General features: G+C 48.2%; 1 protein-coding gene across 1 annotated transcript in view; it reads left to right on the top strand.

The window, feature by feature from the left end:
- STXBP6 (syntaxin binding protein 6) overlaps window positions 1-21,308 on the top strand; it is a 151,119-nt gene that overhangs the window by 96,036 nt on the left and 33,775 nt on the right. Inside the window, exon 3 of the mRNA XM_063948163.1 lies at window positions 12,410-12,540. Coding sequence (XP_063804233.1) covers window positions 12,410-12,540 — 131 coding nt within the window. The remainder of the gene's footprint in view (window positions 1-12,409; window positions 12,541-21,308) is intronic.

Consider the following 21,308-nt stretch of genomic DNA (forward strand, 5'->3'; position numbering starts at 1 on the left):
AGCTTACTCACACAGCTACCTCATTGCGCCTCTTTTTTTCTTTGCGTCATGTGCTGTTTGGGGAGTGTTTTTTGGAAGGGCCATCCTGCGTGACACTGCAGTGCCACTGCTAGATGGGCCAGGTGTTTGTGTCGGCCACTAGGGTCGCTTATCTTACTCACACAGCTACCTCATTGCGCCTCTTTTTTTCTTTGCGTCATGTGCTGTTTGGGGAGTGTTTTTTGGAAGGGCCATCCTGCGTGACACTGCAGTGCCACTCCTAGATGGGCCAGGTGTTTGTGTCGGCCACTTGGGTCGCTTAGCTTAGTCATCCAGCGACCTCGGTGCAAATTTTAGGACTAAAAATAATATTGTGAGGTGTGAGGTGTTCAGAATAGACTGAAAATTAGTGGAAATTATGGTTTTTGAGGTTAATAATACTTTGGGATCAAAATGACCCCCAAATTCTATGATTTAAGCTGTTTTTTAGGGTTTTTTGAAAAAAACACCCGAATCCAAAACACACCAGAATCCGACAAAAAAAATTCGGTGAGGTTTTGCCAAAACGCGGTCGAACCCAAAACACGGCCGCGGAACCGAACCCAAAACCAAAACACAAAACCCGAAAAATTTCAAGTGCACATCTCTATTGAATACACCCCTATATGTTCATCATTTATGATAATAAACATCAGAGCATGGGCAAAAAATGAAGAGACCTACATGGACATGAATACGCCAAAAACGCGCAGTTTCTCTTATTGGTCATCTTCCGCACAGCGACTGTTATGTACCTCTAAGTGATAGGAAAAGTACACCCATTTGCAACCATGTACCATGAGGACACAGATATGGCCTTCCTTATCCAGCCTCTATATGTAATGAGTCGCGGCACACTGTGCATGAGAGCCGCCAGCTCCTGTGCAACTCTGCCAGGACTGAATTGATTTTTTCCCCTGAAAATGCGTCTTATTCACATAGAAGTCTGCTTGTGCATCTTATTCATATAGTGAACTGAATAAGACACATTTTCGGGGGGGATGCACAAAAAGATGCCCGGCGTTAGTAAACACGCTCACAACTAGGCGCGATTAGAAGACCTGTTTAAAGTGACTGCAGCAACGATGAGGCAGGACACCTCTGTGAGCCAAGGATTTTTTTATTTATTTTTTGCAACTTCGGGCTAAACATGAAGGCAGAATTAACCCTTTGGGACAAATGTAATAGAGTGAGAGTTTCAGAAAGAGAGATTTGGTAAGGTTTTTCATTTTTCTTTTTTTTTCTTTTTTAAAGTGGCAATCATTTCCACTGCAAAACCAGGTTGCTTTTACAGTGTAAATGATTGCCACTTTAAAAAACCTGCAAAACCTTACCAAATCTTTCACTTTTTGAAACTCTCACTCTATTACATTTGGCCCTTTGTGTTCTGTTTTTCAAAGAGTTGCAAAGTCAAACTAGATTAGGTAGAGTACCCTCTATCCTTCACACTGTCATCCTAGCCAGGGCCGGTTCTAGCCTTTGTGGCGCCCCTGGCCAAAAAATAGGGTCTTGGCTTCATACAGGGGCATGGTCAGTTACGCCCCCTGTAGAGTTGTGCCCCCATTTGTGCCCCCTGTACAGTAGCGCCGCTTACAAATAAAAAAAAAATGAATACTTACTATCCCCGCTCCTGATTCCCGACCACTGCAGGCCGGCGCCGCTCCTCTCCTCGGATCTATGGGAGAGACGTCATGACGTCTCTCCCATAGCACAGCATATATAGACACTAGAGGTCAATTATGACCCCTGCCGTCTATGCCAGTCCCACAATGCTGTGCGGTGCACAGCAAAGGTCCTCTCCACGAAGGGAAACTAGTTCCCTACACAGCGGGGGGGGGGGGGGGGGGGGTCACTGCCAAACAGTAGCGGATCTTGCCATGGTGCGGCGCCCTCCGGAAGGCGGCACCCCAGGCAAAAGTCCTGCTTGCCCGTGGCATGATCCGCTACTGACCCTAGCTAATGAAAGTCACTCTGAAAATGTTCTGATTATTTGTCAGTATTCTCCGGGATTATCAATAATTAACACATTATACACTTTTCAGCTCTGTTCTGCATCACGCGCCCAGTGACGCAGTGCATTAAATCCTGCAGCCTCACATTTTCTGTCTTGGTTTTCTATGAACCCGACTTATTCTCATCATATAATCTTTGCAGCTAACGGTACAAAAAAAACATATATACTGATCAAGGTATTGATTTACAGGAGGATTAACTAGTCTGATCAACCCGTGAGTGCAGGTACGAATCTATGTTTATGCAGAGATCGCAGTAGGAATTTAGAAGTGCTGGTATTGAAATTTTACATTGAATTTCTGGGTGCTAGAGGACTGGAGGGGGCTGGGATGTAGTGCGGGTATGAAGAGATCAGAGAGGTAGTGATAGTGACGGAGGAGCCAGGGAGGTAGTGACTGAATATGGAGGGGACAGTGATATAGTGCAATGAGGTACAGTGCAGCTCAAGTCTTTTGACAGATCAGTTTTTGCGCTTAGTGTTGCCAGGAGAGGTGTGATCATCTGAGACGACAGAAAATGTATTGGAACTAAAAACCTTTCAGCCCAGGACATGTACTTAATGTGATTTGGTAAGAATTTGTTTTCATTAGAGAAATACATTGGGTCAATTGTCTTTTTGATTTATGTTTTTTAAGGTTTTTTTGTGTCTCTACTGAACATTGTTTACTACATTTATCACAGATTGTGTTACAACATTCCCTGATGGGTGTAGCGAGAACAGACAGAATAGAGGGGCAGATTTATTAAGCCCGGTGTAGTGATAAAGTGAAAGGTGATAACGCACCAGCCAATCAGCTCCTAACTGCCATGTTACAGGCTGGGTTTGAAAAATTACAGTTAGGAGCTGATTGGCTGGTGCTTTATCACTTTCAACTTTATCACTTCACCAGGCTTAATAAATCTATCCCAGAATAGTCTATGAACATCATTCATGCTCCAGGGCAGGGACGTAGTCAAGCAAGCGCTGCTTGTAATTTTCACATCTTGCATCAAATATTCTGGCAACTGGAGGCTCACTCATGCCAGACATCTCTCGATCTCATGCATGCACAGTGCGAATATGCCTTACAAATGAACGTGCCTTCTGTGTCCCCTTCCCACGACCAAAGCCAGCACGAGCCAATCATTGACATACAGTAGTATACTGGCCGTGTTGTGTTTGTCATTTTATACCCCTCTCAGACCACCCATGAGCACATGAGCGCCCTTGTTCCTGTGAGGTCTGAAAGGTGCCAGGGGAATTATACCAGGTTGAGAGGGTTGAACTCATGTTTAACCCGGCTCGCTGTGCGGTGTGAAAGGGAGCCGGGTCCATGTGACCCATTTCCCGTTCACACTGTGTGGACGGGCAGTGCTTGGAGACAATGTGATATGCAAGCGCCGCCCCCGCCACGTTGCCGCTGACTTTGCCAACCCGGTTGCAGACGGCGGCGGCGTGGCAACTGAGGCGGGTCGCACCCTGGGAGCTCCCTTGTCAGGCTCCCAGGTGCGGCCCGCCTCAGTCGGTCTGAAAGGGGTATTACGAAGCGGTACACCCAGTCCGTGAAATCACGAGTCTCTTAGAGGGAGGGATTAGTGGTGGGGGAGGCTACCTATTAAAGCAATGGGGAGGCCAGGGAAGATGTACAGTATACTCGGTCTCATAAAGATAACACTGTCATAATTTGAAAAGCCAGTCATTAGACAGTATTGCGTTATATGCTGCCAGACGCACCTCCCATATATAAGACCAAATTGGAAATTTGATACTAAGGGTCTTGCCATGTAAAGGCCCATACACACTAGGCGACTTTGGCCTCAAAATCGTTCATTTTGGCCGTTTTGAACGATTTTGAAGTCAGTCTCCCAGTGTGTATGGGCTAGCGACGAACGACTGGCGATGATGCGTGCTCCCGCATCATCGCCAGCGAGGTGGGCCGTCGGCTGGTTTTACCAGCATGTTTGCAGAAGATGATGGTTCATTTTCCAGCCATCATCGCTCAGTGTTTACGGCCGCAGGCAATGATTGCTGGAAGAACCACCATCATCTGCCTGGCGGACCTGCCCTGCACTCACCCGAAAGCCCCACCTGATGCGGCACCGCAGTCCTGCGTGCTTCCTCCAGCTCAGAGACGCTGCGGCACCGATCCTATAGCAGTGAAGCGAGTCGCTGCATGAAGCTGGCCACCAATGTTTATTTCATGCATTTTTTATTTAAGCCGGTAATATAAACATTGCTGGCACATGACAGCAATGTATATATTACTGGTGCCACTGCCCACCAATGTTAATGTATCATATATACATAATATACAAATTGTAGGCAGAGTCCCCCTTTTTACACATTATGGCTGCAGTACCCCTTTTTACAATGGCCCATGCTCCCCTTGTAGATGCTAGAATCAAGTTGGAGAAAGGACCTCTGACGTCAGGGGCGGAGCCACGACACCAGGGGGAGGAGCTAGGTCAGCGGGATAGTTCTTCTACTATCCACGCCACCAACTACTCACTTTAGTAAACCGGTGGCGAGCGAAGCGAGCCACAGTGCCCAAAGCGTGGCTAGCGTACATTTTGGATACCCTGTTCGGACGTGGCTCCTTCCCCTGCTGACATCAGAGGTCCCTTCCCCAACTTGGTTTTAGACCTAACCATGCTCCCACCTTGGAATTCAAACCCAGGCCATTATGTAAATAGCCTTTCTGATGAAAGATTTTCAGCAAAGTCTTTCACCTCCTGAAAATCTCTTGCTCTTTGGGAAAAGAGCTGAGTGTGTATGCACTCCTTTTGGTGAAAGATATATCTTTCTCTGACGTCCTAGTGGATGCTGGGAACTCCGTAAGGACCATGGGGAATAGCGGCTCCACAGGAGACTGGGCACAAAAGTAAAGCTTTAGGACTACCTGGTGTGCACTGGCTCCTCCCCCTATGACCCTCCTCCAAGCCTCAGTTAGATTTTTGTGCCCGGTCGAGAAGGGTGCACACTAGGGGCTCTCCTGAGCTTCTTAGTGAAAGTTTAGTTTTAGGTTTTTTATTTTCAGTGAGACCTGCTGGCAACAGGCTCACTGCATCGAGGGACTAAGGGGAGAAGAAGCGAACCTGCCTGCGTGCAGCCAGCTTGGGCTTCTTAGGCTACTGGACACCATTAGCTCCAGAGGGACCGAACACAGGCCCAGCCTCGGAGCTCGGTCCCAGAGCCGCGCCGCCGGCCCCCTTACAGAGCCAGAAGCAAGAAGAGGTCCGGAAAAATCGGCGGCAGAAGACATCAGTCTTCAACAAGGTAGCGCACAGCACTGCAGCTGTGCGCCATTGTTACTCAGGCACACTTCATACTTCGGTCACTGAGGGTGCAGGGCGCTAGGGGGGGGCGCCCTGAGCAGCAATGTAAACACCTTGGCTGGCATAAATACACCACATATAACCCCCAGGGCTATATGGATGTATTTTAACCCCTGCCAGAACTCACCAAAAAGCGGGAGAAAAGGCCGCCGAGAAGGGGGCGGAGCCTATCTCCTCAGCACACGGGCGCCATTTTCCATCACAGCTCCGCTGGAAGGACGTCTCCCTGACTCTCCCCTGCAGTCCTGCACTACAGAAAAGGGTAAAAAAGAGAGGGGGGCACTAATTTGGCGCAGTTTTAATACTAACAGCAGCTATAAAGGGAAAAGCACATTTTATAGTGGTATTCCTGTATATATATAGCGCTCTGGTGTGTGCTGGCATACTCTCCCTCTGTCTCCCCAAAGGGCTAGTGGGGTCCTGTCCTCTATCAGAGCATTCCCTGTGTGTGTGGTGTGTCGGTACGATTGTGTCGACATGTTTGAGGAGGAAAATGAGATGGAGGCGGAGCAATTGCCTATTATAGAGTTGTCACCCCCTAGGGAGTCGACACCTGAGTGGATGAGCTTATGGAAGGAATTGCGTGACAGTGTCAGCTCTTTACGACAGACAGTTGACGACATGAGACAGCCGGCTACTCAGCTTGTGCCTGTCCAGGGGTCTCAAACGCCTTCAGGGGCTTTAAAAATACAAGTACCACTAAAAAGGGTATTATGTTTGGTGAGAAAAAACTGCCTGTAGTTTTTCCTGTATCCGAGGAATTAAATGAAGTGTGTGATGAGGCGTGGGTTTCCCCCGATAAAAAACTGATAATTCCTAAAAGGTTATTGGCATCGTACCCTTTCCCGCCAGAGGATAGGGCACGTTGGGAAACACCCCCTAGGGTGGATAAAGCGCTCACACGCTTGTCTAAACAGGTAGCACTACCCTCTCCTGATACGGCCGCCCTAAAGGAACCTGCCGATAGAAAGCTGGAGAATATCCTAAAATGTATATACACTCACACGGGTGTTATACTGCGACCAGCAATCGCCTCAGCCTGGATGTGCAGTGCGGGCCTGGCGTGGTCGGATTCCCTGACTGAAAATATTGATACCCTAGATAGGGACAATATATTACTGACTATAGAGCATTTGAAGGATGCATTTCTATATATGCGTGATGCACAGAGGGATATTTGCGGACTGGCATCAAGAGTTAGCGCGCTGTCCATTTCTGCAAGAAGAGGTTTATGGACGCGGCAGTGGTCAGGTGATGCGGATTCTAAAAGGCACATGGAAGTATTGCCTTATAAGAGGGAGGAGTTATTTGGGGTAGGTCTATCAGACCTGGTAGCCACGGCAACTGCTGGAAAATCCACATTTTTACCCCAGGTAGCTTCTCAACCTAAGAAGACGCCGTATTATCAGGCGCAGCCCTTTCGGCCCCATAAGGGCAAGCGGGCAAAAGGCGCCTCATTTCTGCCCCGTGGCAGAGGGAGAGGAAAAAGGCTGCAACAAACAGCCAGTTCCCAGGAACAAAAGCCCTCTCCCGCCTCCGCAAAGTCCTCAGCATGACGCTGGGGCTTTACAAGCGGACTCAGGCACGGTGGGGGCCCGTCTCAAGAAGTTCAGTGCGCAGTGGACCCCTGGATCCTTCAGGTGGTATCTCAGGGGTACAAATTGGAATTCGAGACGTCTCCCCCTCGCCGTTTTCTAAAGTCTGCTTTACCGACATCTCCCTCAGACAGGGAGGCAGTATTGGAAGCCATTCACAAGCTATATTCCCAGCAGGTGATAATCAAGGTACCCCTCCTACAACAGGGAAAGGGGTACTATTCCACACTATTTGTGGTACCGAAGCCGGACGGCTCGGTGAGACCAATTTTAAACCTAAAATCCTTGAACACTTACATACAAAGGTTCAAATTCAAGATGGAGTCACTCAGAGCAGTGATTGCAAACCTGGATACATGTCCCAATTTACCCTTCTCACCAAGGGTACCTCAGGTTTGTGGTACAGAACTGTCACTATCAGTTTCAGACGCTGCCGTTTGGATTGTCCACGGCACCCCGGGTCTTTACCAAGGTAATGGCCGAAATTATGATACTCCTTCGAAGGAAGGGAGTTTTAGTTATCCCTTACTTGGACGATCTCCTGATAAGGGCAAGATCCAGGGAACAGTTGGAAGTCGGAGTAGCACTATCTCAGATAGTGCTGCGCCAGCACGGTTGGATTCTCAATATTCCAAAATCGCAGCTGATCCCGACGACACGACTTCTATTCCTAGGGATGATCCTGGACACAGTCCAGAAAAAGGTGTTTCTCCCGGAGGAGAAAGCCAGGGAGTTATCCGAACTAGTCAGAAATCTCCTAAAACCAGGCCAAGTCTCAGTGCATCAATGCACAAGGGTCCTGGGAAAGATGGTGGCTTCTTACGAAGCAATCCCATTCGGCAGATTCCACGCAAGAACCTTCCAGTGGGATCTGCTAGACAAATGGTCCGGGTCGCATCTTCAGATGCATCAGCGGATAATCTTGTCACCAAGGACAAGGGTGTCTCTCCTGTGGTGGTTGCAGAGTGCTCATCTTCTAGAGGGCCGCAGATTCGGCATTCAGGACTGGGTCCTGGTGACCACGGATGCTAGCCTGAGAGGCTGGGGAGCAGTCACACAGGGAATAAATTTCCAGGGCTTGTGGTCAAGCCTGGAGACATCACTTCACATAAATATCCTGGAGCTAAGGGCCATCTACAATGCTCTAAGCCTAGCAAGACCTCTGCTTCAAGGTCAGCCGGTGCTGATCCAGTCAGACAACATCACGGCAGTCGCCCACGTAAACAGACAGGGCGGCACAAGAAGCAGGAGGGCAATGGCAGAAGTTGCAAGGATTCTTCGCTGGGCGGAAAATCATGTGATAGCACTGTCAGCAGTGTTCATTCCGGGAGTGGACAACTGGGAAGCAGACTTCCTCAGCAGACACGACCTCCACCTGGGAGAGTGGGGACTTCACCCAGAAGTCTTCCACATGATTGTGAACCGTTGGGAAAAACAAAAAACTAGACAGGTATTGCGCCAGGTCAAGGGACCCTCAGGCAATAGCTGTGGACGCTCTGGTAACACCGTGGGTGTACCAGTCAGTGTATGTGTTTCCCTCCTCTGCCTCTCATACCCAAGGTACTGAGAATCATAAGAAGGAGAGGAGTAAGGACTATACTCGTGGCTCCGGATTGGCCAAGAAGGACTTGGTACCCGGAACTTCAAGAGATGCTCACAGAGGACCCGTGGCCTCTACCTCTAAGAAGGGACCTGCTCCAGCAGGGACCCTGTCTGTTCCAAGACTTACCGCGGCTGCGTTTGACGGCATGGCGGTTGAACGCCGGATCCTGAAGGAAAAAGGCATTCCGGATGAAGTCATCCCTACCCTGATCAAAGCCAGGAAGGATGTAACCGTACAGCATTATCACCGTATTTGGCGTAAATATGTTGCGTGGTGCGAGGCCAGGAAGGCCCCTACAGAGGAATTTCAACTGGGTCGTTTCCTGCATTTCCTGCAAACAGGACTGTCTATGGGCCTAAAATTAGGATCCATTAAGGTTCAAATTTCGGCCCTGTCGATTTTCTTCCAGAAAGAACTGGCTTCAGTTCCTGAAGTTCAGACGTTTGTCAAGGGGGTACTGCATATACAGCCTCCTTTTGTGCCTCCAGTGGCACCTTGGGATCTCAATGTAGTTTTGGGGTTCCTAAAATCACATTGGTTTGAACCACTCACCACTGTGGACTTAAAATATCTCACATGGAAAGTGGTAATGCTGTTGGCCCTGGCTTCAGCCAGGCGTGTCTCAGAATTGGCGGCTTTATCCTATAAAAGCCCTTACCTAATTTTCCATACGGACAGGGCAGAATTGAGGACTCGTCCTCAATTTCTCCCTAAGGTGGTTTCAGCGTTTCACTTGAACCAGCCTATTGTGGTACCTGCGGCTACTAGGGACTTGGAGGACTCCAAGTTGCTGGACGTAGTCAGGGCCCTGAAAATATATGTTTCCAGGACGGCTGGAGTCAGAAAATCTGACTCGCTGTTTATCCTGTATGCACCCAATAAACTGGGTGCTCCTGCTTCTAAGCAGACTATTGCTCGTTGGATTTGTAGTACAATTCAGCTTGCACATTCTGTGGCAGGCCTGCCACAGCCAAAATCTGTAAAAGCCCATTCCACAAGGAAGGTGGGCTCATCTTGGGCGGCTGCCCGAGGGGTCTCGGCTTTACAACTTTGCCGAGCAGCTACTTGGTCAGGGGCAAACACGTTTGCAAAATTCTACAAATTTGATACCCTGGCTGAGGAGGACCTGGAGTTCTCTCATTCGGTGCTGCAGAGTCATCCGCACTCTCCCGCCCGTTTGGGAGCTTTGGTATAATCCCCATGGTCCTTACGGAGTTCCCAGCATCCACTAGGACGTCAGAGAAAATAAGAATTTACTTACCGATAATTCTATTTCTCGTAGTCCGTAGTGGATGCTGGGCGCCCATCCCAAGTGCGGATTGTCTGCAATACTTGTACATAGTTATTGTTACAAAAATCGGGTTATTACTGTTGTGAGCCATCTTTTCAGAGGCTCCTCTGTTATCATGCTGTTAACTGGGTTCAGATCACAGGTTGTACGGTGTGATTGGTGTGGCTGGTATGAGTCTTACCCGGGATTCTAAATCCTTCCTTATTGTGTACGCTCGTCCGGGCACAGTATCCTAACTGAGGCTTGGAGGAGGGTCATAGGGGGAGGAGCCAGTGCACACCAGGTAGTCCTAAAGCTTTACTTTTGTGCCCAGTCTCCTGCGGAGCCGCTATTCCCCATGGTCCTTACGGAGTTCCCAGCATCCACTACGGACTACGAGAAATAGAATTATCGGTAAGTAAATTCTTATTTTCAGAGATGTTGTCAAAGTCTTTTGAAATGAAAATCTCCTAGTTTGTATGGACCTTAAAGAGTCTCAGTCCGTGCAGGGACAGTCAATGATTAAACACAGGTACAGTACTTGAAAAGGTTGTTTCTTTAAAGAAATGTATTCCAGATCAGCAGTAGTGCAGTGACCAGCTGTAAGGGGTGGTATTCATGTGACCGGCGGTCGGGTGACCTACGGTCACATGACCTCCACCGGCATCCCGCCCCCTCACTATCCCGATGGTCGGCATGCCGACCAACAGGGACTATTTCCACTCGTGTGTGTCCACGACACCCATAGAGTGGGAATAGAACCCGGTCGCCACCGAGCCCGCAGCGTGGCAGCGCAGCGAGCCCGCAAGGGGCTTGCTGCACTCGCCCCTCACCGCCGGGATCCCGGCGTCGGTATGCTGACCGCCGGTATCCTTACCGCCGGTCAGACATACTACACCCGCTGTAAGTATGCCTGGGCTAGTTAATGATAACCTTTTGAAGGCTATGATGCCCTCACAGGGATAGCATAAATAATGCCTGTCAACAGTTAACCTTGTATCTGCTGGATGATACCGTGATAAGAGTCGGGAAGCAGGCATTTCAATATTGTTTAGCTGCCTGGTGGTGATTATGAGGAAGCTGTCTCCTTATGGCTGTATCCCACATTCAGTGCAGTGTATGGGTGATGACTGAGTGAATAGCACCAGAGAAAGGTAGTTATTGCCAGAGGTGTCACCAGGTGTGGGTACACCCGGTGCGCACTCTGCATTACTACAACCCCCTCTTCCCACACTCACCCCGCCGTCGGAGCCGTGGCTGGATGAAAAGGGGCGTGGCCTAATTTAAAGGGTCGTGTCCTCACGGGTCACCTCTTCTTCACTCCGGGGGCTGTATCCAGCTTCCTCTGAAATGCTGGCTGCCCCCGGAGACAAGGCAGTGTGCAGTGCCGGATCTTTTTTCTGTGACAGGAGCCGAATGCTGCAGAGGATTATCACACTGCAGCACTCGGCTCCTGTCACTGCAGCAGAGTCAGCACTTGGTGTCACCCCTTCCGTGGGTGATACCTGGGTGCGGGCCACACCCGCCTTCTGACGCCACTGGCTATTGCATCTGCATCACTAAGGGGGCGTGCCTCGAGCCCATGTCAGAGCCGGCATTTCATAGCTGCCTCCCCTGGTACGGTTTTTAATGCAGGATTAATGCCTGACACGTGGCTCTGCCCCCAGCTCCATGCAATTTCTGATTTCCAGGGGAAGGCAGAGCTCTCGCTGTCTCTCCTCTGTCTTTCTGCATTTGCAGTGGAGTACTGTAAATTCATCCTCCAATGAAAATAACAGCATTTTATACTGATCTGTGTTATAACACAGATCAGTGTAAACATCAGCTATTTTCATTGGAGTATGACGGGCGAGGTTCTGCCATCCCTGACTGAAATAGCAACCTCAGGTACTTTGCCTGAATCATGGCAAGCGAAGCGGTACACTCATTGGGGTCACATGTGCTTTAAAATACCCCCCCCCCCCAAAAAAAAAATACAAATTGTCTCAACCTTCTTTGTGTCGACCATTTCCATATTGACCTTTTTTACCTGCCGACCTTTTCATGTGTCCACCTTTAACATGTCAAGCTATCGGCCCTGTCGTCCTAGTCCATGTTGACCATATGGGGCTTAGCTATTGACTCTAGATTTAATATTGGTCGAACCAATGATCCACACCCATATTATGTGTACATGTTGTACATTCACTTTCATCAGCATTCACCACTTGGGTGAATGTAACTTAACCAGCAATTTTAAGGCCACATGCACCTGAAAAGCACCAATAAGTACATACCCCGAGTGTTTAGTTTGCATGTCGGGCGCTTGTCCTTATCTCTCTTCTAAACCTGGTTTAAGAAGCTTTATATTGATGAAAGGTCTACAGTAAATCTCTATTTATAATATATTTATTTTGACCCCCCCCCCCCCCCCACTTATTCTTTCATAGAGATCATTGTAACTATTGGCATCTACTGAGCATTGCAATATACACTGCTTTACTTCACAAATTGTATAGTTGCAATCTGTGGGGGGGGGGGAATTTTGGTTACAATATCTGAACAAAATAGTTATGTTTATACGCTTACTGGTTGTTTTGTCTTCTCTATATTCAGCATCTAACAAGAGGCCCCCAGAAGTCTACATCACCAAGGTTAAACAATTTGAAGGCTCGACTAGTTTTGTGAGACGGTCTCAGTGGACTCTGGATCAGCTCAGACAAGTAAATGGTATTGACCCCAATCGGGTGAGTAAAGTGCTTAAAGAGGAAACTGTACCTTTTATATGTATGGGTTTATTTTAGGTGTATGATCTTTATGGTATTGTAAATAGGAGTGACTGTCTTCTTGCCACTACACATCCTCCTACATTCTTAACTTCTTCTCAGGGTTTTAATGTTACCACAGATATTCTTAATACTTTGCACATTTTCAGTTGGAATTGGGTCTGGTGGTAACTAATTTTCTCTAGCATCCATAAGAGATATTGGAGAGACTTAGTACGATGGGGTATAGATGGGGGTCCAAAGGAGCCGGTGCACTTTAAATTTCTTCACAGGGTGTGCTGGCTCCGACCCTCTATGCCTCCTCCCACAGTCAGTTTAGAAAAAAGTGCCCTCAGGAGAGGATGCACATCTCTGAGCTCCAGAGAGTTTTCTCTAATTTCTTTTTAATGTTTGTTATTTTCGGTATGCTGTTTGGGCAACAGCATACTTGGACCGTGGGAGTTGGGGAGGCGGTCACCGACCTTGTGAGGTGCAGAGCCGCTTCCCCGCTGCAGGACCGCCGTCCTGAGGGGTTGTTGTTCAGCGGGGCACTGCGCCTTGGCTGTCACAAGGGGGGTCCCACGGTTCAAAGTGCGCCTGAATGCGGGTGCAGCATATGGGTCCCTCCTAGGGGGGTCCCGCTAGGGTCCCCCATGTAGACTGGCCGACAGTCGCTTGAACTAGCACTTGTGTTACGTTTTTGAGCAAACGGGAGACATTGCCATGGAACAGAGATTTTTCTCTATCGTCCTAGTGGATGCTGGGGTTCCTGAAAGGACCATGGGGAATAGCGGCTCCGCAGGAGACAGGGCACAAAAAGTAAAGCTTTTTCCGATCAGGTGGTGTGCACTGGCTCCTCCCCCTATGACCCTCCTCCAGACTCCTGTTAGATTTTTGTGCCCGGCCGAGAAGGGTGCAATCTAGGTGGCTCTCCTAAAGAGCTGCTTAGAAAAAGTTTAGCTAGGTTTTTATTTTACAGTGATTCCTGCTGGCAACAGGATCACTGCAGCGAGGGACTGAGGGGAGAAGGAGTCAACTCACCTGCGTGCAGGATGGATTGGCTTCTTGGCTACTGGACATCAAGCTCCAGAGGGACGATCACGGGTACAGCCTGGATGGTCACCGGAGCCACGCCGCCGGCCCCCTTGCAGATGCTGAAGACAGAAGAGGTCCAGAATCGGCGGCTGAAGACTCCTGCAGTCTTCAAAAGGTAGCGCACAGCACTGCAGCTGTGCGCCATTTTCCTCTCAGCACACTTCACACGGCAGTCACTGAGGGTGCAGGGCGCTGGGAGGGGGGCGCCCTGGGAGGCAAAATGATTACCTATAAAGGCTAAAAATACCTCACATATAGCCCTAGAGGCTATATGGAGATATTTAACCCCTGCCTAATTTCTCTAAATAGCGGGAGACGAGCCCGCCAGAAAAGGGGCGGGGCCTATCTCCTCAGCACACGGCGCCATTTCCTCTCACAGTTCCGCTGGTCAGGACGGCTCCCAAGTCTCTCCCCTGCACTGCACTACAGAAACAGGGTAAAACAGAGAGGGGGGGGGCACATTTATGGCGATAAATTTGATATAACAAAGCAGCTATAAGGGAGCACTTATTATAAGGCTATCCCTGATATATATATAGCGCTTTTGGTGTGTGCTGGCAAACTCTCCCTCTGTCTCCCCAAAGGGCTAGTGGGTCCTGTCTTCGTTAGGAGCATTCCCTGTGTGTCTGCTGTGTGTCGGTACGTGTGTGTCGACATGTATGAGGACGATATTGGTGTGGAGGCGGAGCAATTGCCAAATATGAGGATGTCACCCCCTAGGGAGTCGACACCGGAATGGATGCCTTTATTTATGGAACTACGGGATAGTGTCAACACGCTAAAGCAGTCGTTTGACGACATGAGGCGGCCGGACAATCAATTAGTGCCTGTCCAGGCGACTCAAACACCGTCAGGGGCTGTGAAACGCCCTTTGCCTCAGTCGGTCGACACAGACCCAGACACAGGCGATGACTCCAGTGGTGACGGTGACGAATCAACCGTATTTTCCAGTAGGGCCACACGTTATATGATTTTGGCAATGAAGGAGGCGTTACATTTAGCTGATACTACAGGTACCACTAAACAGGGTATTATGTGGGGTATGAAAAAACTACCTATAGTTTTTCCTGAATCAGAAGAATTAAATGACGTGTGTAATGAAGCGTGGGTTGCCCCTGATAAAAAACTGATAATTTCAAAGAAATTATTGGCATTATACCCTTTCCCGCCAGAGGTTAGGGAGCGCTGGGAAACACCTCCTAGGGTGGACAAGGCGCTAACACGCTTATCTAAACAAGTGGCGTTACCCTCTCCTGAGACGGCCGCACTTAAAGATCCATCAGATAGGAGGATGGAAAATATCCAAAAAAGTATATACACACATGCAGGTGTTATACTACGACCAGCTGTAGCGACTGCCTGGATGGGCAGTGCTGGGGTAGTTTGGTCAGAGTCCCTGATTGAAAATATTGATACCCTGGACAGGGACAATATTTTACTGTCGTTAGAACAAATAAAGGATGCATTTCTTTATATGCGTGATGCACAGAGGGATATCTGCACACTGGCATCACGGGTAAGTGCTATGTCCATTTCGGCCAGAAGAGCTTTATGGACGCGACAGTGGTCAGGTGATGCGGATTCAAAACGGCATATGGAAGTTTTGCCGTATAAAGGGGAGGAGTTATTTGGAGTCGGTCTATCAGATTTGGTGGCCACGGCTACAGCCGGGAAATCCACCTTTCTACCTCAAGTCACTCCCCCACAGAAAAAGGCACCGACTTTTCAACCGCAGCCCTTTCGTTCCTTTAAAAATAAGAGAGCAAAGGGCTATTCATATCTGCCACGAGGCAAAGGTCGAGGGAAGAGACAGCAACACGCAGCTCCTTCCCAGGAACAGAAGCCCTCCCCGGCTTCTACAAAAGCCTCAGCATGACGCTGGGGCTCCTCAAGCGGACTCGGGGATGGTGGGCGGTCGTCTCAAAAATTACAGCGCGCAGTGGGCTCACTCGCAGGTAGATCCCTGGATCCTGCAGATAATATCTCAAGGGTACAGGTTGGAATTAGAGACGGATCCACCTCGCCGTTTCCTGAAGTCTGCTTTACCAACGTCCCCCTCCGAAAGGGAGACGGTTTTGGAAGCCATTCACAAGCTGTACTCTCAGCAGGTGATAGTCAAGGTACCTCTTCTACAACAAGGGAAGGGGTATTATTCCACTCTTTTTGTGGTACCGAAGCCGGATGGCTCGGTAAGGCCTATTCTAAATCTGAAGTCCTTGAACCTGTACATAAAGAAGTTCAAGTTCAAAATGGAGTCACTCAGAGCAGTGATAGCGAACCTGGAAGAGGGGGACTTTATGGTATCCTTGGACATCAAGGATGCGTATCTCCACGTTCCAATTTACCCCTCACACCAGGGGTACCTCAGGTTCGTTGTACAAAACTGTCACTATCAGTTTCAGACGCTGCCGTTCGGATTGTCCACGGCACCTCGGATCTTTACAAAGGTAATGGCCGAGATGATGATTCTTCTTCGAAGAAAAGGCGTATTAATTATCCCATACTTGGACGATCTCCTAATAAGGGCGAGGTCCAGAGAACAGCTAGAGATGGGATTAGCACTGTCTCAAGAAGTGCTAAAACAGCACGGGTGGATTCTGAATATTCCAAAATCCCAGTTAATGCGGACAACTCGTCTGCTGTTCCTAGGGATGATTCTGGACACGGTTCAGAAAAAGGTTTTTCTCCCGGAGGAAAAAGCCAAGGAGTTATCCGAGCTTGTCAGGAACCTCCTAAAACCAGGAAAGGTGTCTGTACATCAATGCACAAGAGTCCTGGGAAAAATGGTAGCTTCTTACGAAGCAATTCCATTCGGCAGATTCCACGCAAGAATTTTCCAAAGGGATCTGTTGGACAAATGGTCAGGGTCGCATTTTCAGATGCACCTACGGATAACCCTGTCTCCAAGGACAAGGGTGTCTCTTCTGTGGTGGTTGCAGAGTCCTCATCTATTGGAGGGCCGCAGATTCGGCATACAGGATTGGATCCTGGTGACCACGGACGCCAGCCTGAGAGGCTGGGGAGCAGTCACACAAGGAAGAAACTTCCAGGGAGTATGGACGAGCCTGGAAACGTCTCTTCACATAAACATTCTGGAACTAAGAGCAATATACAATGCTCTAAGCCAGGCAGAACCTCTGCTTCAGGGAAAACCGGTGTTGATCCAGTCGGACAACATCACGGCAGTCGCCCATGTGAACAGACAGGGCGGCACAAGAAGCAGGAGTGCAATGGCAGAAGCTGCAAGGATTCTTCGCTGGGCAGAGAATCATGTGATAGCGCTATCAGCAGTGTTCATCCCGGGAGTGGACAACTGGGAAGCAGACTTCCTCAGCAGACACGATCTTCACCCGGGAGAGTGGGGACTTCATCCAGAAGTCTTCCACATGCTGGTAACCCGTTGGGAAAGACCAATGGTGGACATGATGGCGTCTCGCCTCAACAAAAAACTGGACAGGTATTGCGCCAGGTCAAGAGATCCGCAGGCAATAGCTGTGGACGCGCTGGTAACGCCTTGGGTGTACCAGTCGGTGTATGTGTTTCCTCCTCTGCCTCTCATACCAAAAGTATTGAGAATTATACGGCAAAGAGGCGTAAGAACGATACTAGTGGTTCCGGATTGGCCAAGAAGGACTTGGTACCCGGAACTTCAAGAGATGATCACGGAAGATCCGTGGCCTCTACCTCTAAGGAGGGACTTGCTTCAGCAGGGTCCCTGTCTGTTTCAAGACTTACCGCGGCTGCGTTTGACGGCATGGCGGTTGAACGCCGGATCCTAATGGAAAAAGGCATGCCGGAAGAAGTCATTCCTACTTTGATTAAAGCAAGGAAAGAAGTAACCGTGCAACATTATCACCGAATTTGGCGAAAATATGTTGCGTGGTGCGAAGATCGGAGTGCTCCGACGGAGGAATTTCAACTGGGTCGATTCCTACATTTCCTGCAATCAGGATTGTCTATGGGTCTCAAATTGGGATCTATTAAGGTTCAAATTTCGGCCCTGTCGATTTTCTTTCAAAAAGACTTGGCTTCAGTCCCTGAAGTCCAGACCTTTGTGAAGGGAGTGCTGCATATACAGCCTCCTGTGGTGCCTCCAGTGGCACCGTGGGATCTCAATGTAGTTTTGGATTTTCTAAAATCTCATTGGTTTGAACCACTAAATAAGGTGGATTTGAAATATCTCACTTGGAAAGTGACCATGCTTCTAGCCCTGGCTTCTGCCAGGAGAGTGTCAGAATTGGCAGCTTTATCTTACAAAAGCCCATATCTGATTTTCCATTCGGACAGGGCAGAACTGCGGACTCGTCCGCATTTTCTCCCTAAGGTGGTGTCAGCATTTCATCTGAACCAGCCTATTGTAGTGCCTGCGGCTACAAGTGACTTGGAGGACTCCAAGTTACTGGACGTTGTCAGAGCATTAAAAATATATATTGCAAGAACAGCTGGAGTCAGAAAATCTGACTCGTTGTTTATATTGTATGCACCCAACAAGATGGGTGCTCCTGCGTCTAAGCAGACGATTGCTCGTTGGATCTGTAGCACAATCCAACTGGCACATTCTGTGGCAGGCCTGCCACAGCCTAAATCTGTAAAGGCCCACTCCACAAGGAAGGTGGGCTCATCTTGGGCGGCTGCCCGAGGGGTCTCGGCATTACAACTTTGCCGAGCAGCTACGTGGTCAGGGGAGAACACGTTTGTAAAATTTTACAAATTTGATACTCTGGCTAAGGAGGACCTGGAGTTCTCTCATTCGGTGCTGCAGAGTCATCCGCACTCTCCCGCCCGTTTGGGAGCTTTGGTATAATCCCCATGGTCCTTTCAGGAACCCCAGCATCCACTAGGACGATAGAGAAAATAAGATTTTACTTACCGATAAATCTATTTCTCGGAGTCCGTAGTGGATGCTGGGCGCCCATCCCAAGTGCGGATTATCTGCATAAATTGTACATAGTTATTGTTAACTTATTCGGGTTATTGTTGTAGGAAGCCATCTTTCAGAGGCTCCGCTGTTATCATACTGTTAACTGGGTTTAGATCACAAGTTGTACGGTGTGATTGGTGTGGCTGGTATGAGTCTTACCCGGGATTCAAAATCCTCCCTTATTGTGTACGCTCGTCCGGGCACAGTACCTAACTGGAGTCTGGAGGAGGGTCATAGGGGGAGGAGCCAGTGCACACCACCTGATCGGAAAAAGCTTTACTTTTTGTGCCCTGTCTCCTGCGGAGCCGCTATTCCCCATGGTCCTTTCAGGAACCCCAGCATCCACTACGGACTCCGAGAAATAGATTTATCGGTAAGTAAAATCTTATTTTTCGGGGGTGTCCCAGGACAGGCGCCAAGCAGCTTATGGTATAACAGATCTCAGGAGATGTCACCACATCTCAGACACTACTCACAATACCAGAAATTTGAGATCTGTATTTACACCAACAGCGCTCTAATAAAACAAAACCACTTGTAATAAAAATATCACCGTTACATCCCTTATTAGCAGTTTCCTGTGGTGAATCCTTCAATAGATATTGGCTGGTGTAATTTCTCCAGGATATGGCAACATATAGGGAAATATAGAAACAAGAAAAACCAATGTGTAGTAAATTCCTTCTATATGTCAGATGAGTCTTTTACAAGGGAATTAGTGGTGGTTCTAAGCGTACCCCACTCACACTTTAATCAGATATTTCTAAGCCCATCAAGGTTTCTTTTTCCAGTACCAAGGCCTGATTCACTTGAACTGCGCCTGGCAAATAGGTGTAGTCAATAATATATTGGTGGAGCGTACCCCAAAACTCACACTCGCGAGATGGGTGGTAAACACATCAAGGTATCTTTAGAAACTTGTAATGTCTAGATGGAGCGTACCCAGAAACTCACACTCATGAAGGTGATAGTAAACACATCAAGGTATCTTTAAGGTAGCATGAAAATCTGTGGAACAACTTGTGCGTACCCAAACTCACAATTCTAAGTATCGTCGTACTCCCATCAAGGTATCTTTAGGTTCGACTCCCCTGTCCACTGTCCTTAATGGTGACAGTCTTGCCTCCCCAAAAGAAGGAACTCAGCTCTCCTCAGATGGATATAGGGGGGGTACAAAAATTTATTGGAAGTCACGGATACAGACAGACTGTATTGGATCCATAAAAAACAGTATACAAAAATAAAACAATTCCTATGCGGAGCCGGCAAGGAAGGACTGAAGGGGGTCCCAAAAGCACGGGATGTCCCCTTTTAGTAAAGCATAAAAAATCGAATAAAAGTCTAATGAATAAAAATCCGGAAAAAAGTTTGTCACTACTCACACTCCTGCTTGTCAACGCGTCTCGATAAAGGCCCAGGCCAGGGCTGAAACGCGTTGACAAGCAGGAGTGTGAGTAGTGACAAACTTTTTTCCGGATTTTTATTCATTAGACTTTTATTCGATTTTTTATGCTTTACTAAAAGGGGACATCCCGTGCTTTTGGGACCCCCTTCAGTCCTTCCTTGCCGGCTCCGCATAGGAATTGTTTTATTTTTGTATACTGTTTTTTATGGATCCAATACAGTCTGTCTGTATCCGTGACTTCCAATAAATTTTTGTACCCCCCCTATATCCATCTGAGGAGAGCTGAGTTCCTTCTTTTGGGGAGGCAAGACTGTCACCATTAAGGACAGTGGACAGGGGAGTCGAACCTAAAGATACCTTGATGGGAGTACGACGATACTTAGAATTGTGAGTTTGGGTACGCACAAGTTGTTCCACAGATTTTCATGCTACCTTAAAGATACCTTGATGTGTTTACTATCACCTTCATGAGTGTGAGTTTCTGGGTACGCTCCATCTAGACATTACAAGTTTCTAAAGATACCTTGATGTGTTTACCACCCATCTCGCGAGTGTGAGTTTTGGGGTACGCTCCACCAATATATTATTGACTACACCTATTTGCCAGGCGTAGTTCAAGTGAATCAGGCCTTGGTACTGGAAAAAGAAACCTTGATGGGCTTAGAAATATCTGATTAAAGTGTGAGTGGGGTACGCTTAGAACCACCACTAATTCCCTTGTAAAAGACTCATCTGACATATAGAAGGAATTTACTACACATTGGTTTTTCTTGTTTCTATATTTCCCTACATGTTGCCATATCCTGGAGAAATTACACCAGCCAATATCTATTGAAGGATTCACCACAGGAAACTGCTAATAAGGGATGTAACGGTGATATTTTTATTACAAGTGGTTTTGTTTTATTAGAGCGCTGTTGGTGTAAATACAGATCTCAAATTTCTGGTATTGGGAGACATTGCCAGTACCTGGATGATCTTCTGATGAAAGCAAGATCCAGGGAGCTTTTGTTGCTATAGACCACACTATCCAACTTCTGTCACGCCATGGGATCCTCAACTTACAGAAGTCCCACCTGGAGCTGATTCAGCGGCTCCTGTGCCTGGGGATGTTGCTGGATACTGTGGCCCAGAAGGTATTCCTACCAGAGGACAAGGTGAGAACACTGCAGGAGATGGTCCGCATGGTGCTCCAACCTACTCGAATGTCCATCCATCTTTGCATAAGATTGTTGGGAAAGATGGTCTCCTCATACGAGGCGATCCAATATGGGAGGTTCCATGCCAGAACTTTTCAGCTGGATCTCCTGAGCAAATGGTCCGGATCAC

This window comes from Pseudophryne corroboree, chromosome 12 (assembly GCF_028390025.1).
Source record: "Pseudophryne corroboree isolate aPseCor3 chromosome 12, aPseCor3.hap2, whole genome shotgun sequence".
NCBI classification, from domain to species: domain Eukaryota; kingdom Metazoa; phylum Chordata; class Amphibia; order Anura; family Myobatrachidae; genus Pseudophryne; species Pseudophryne corroboree.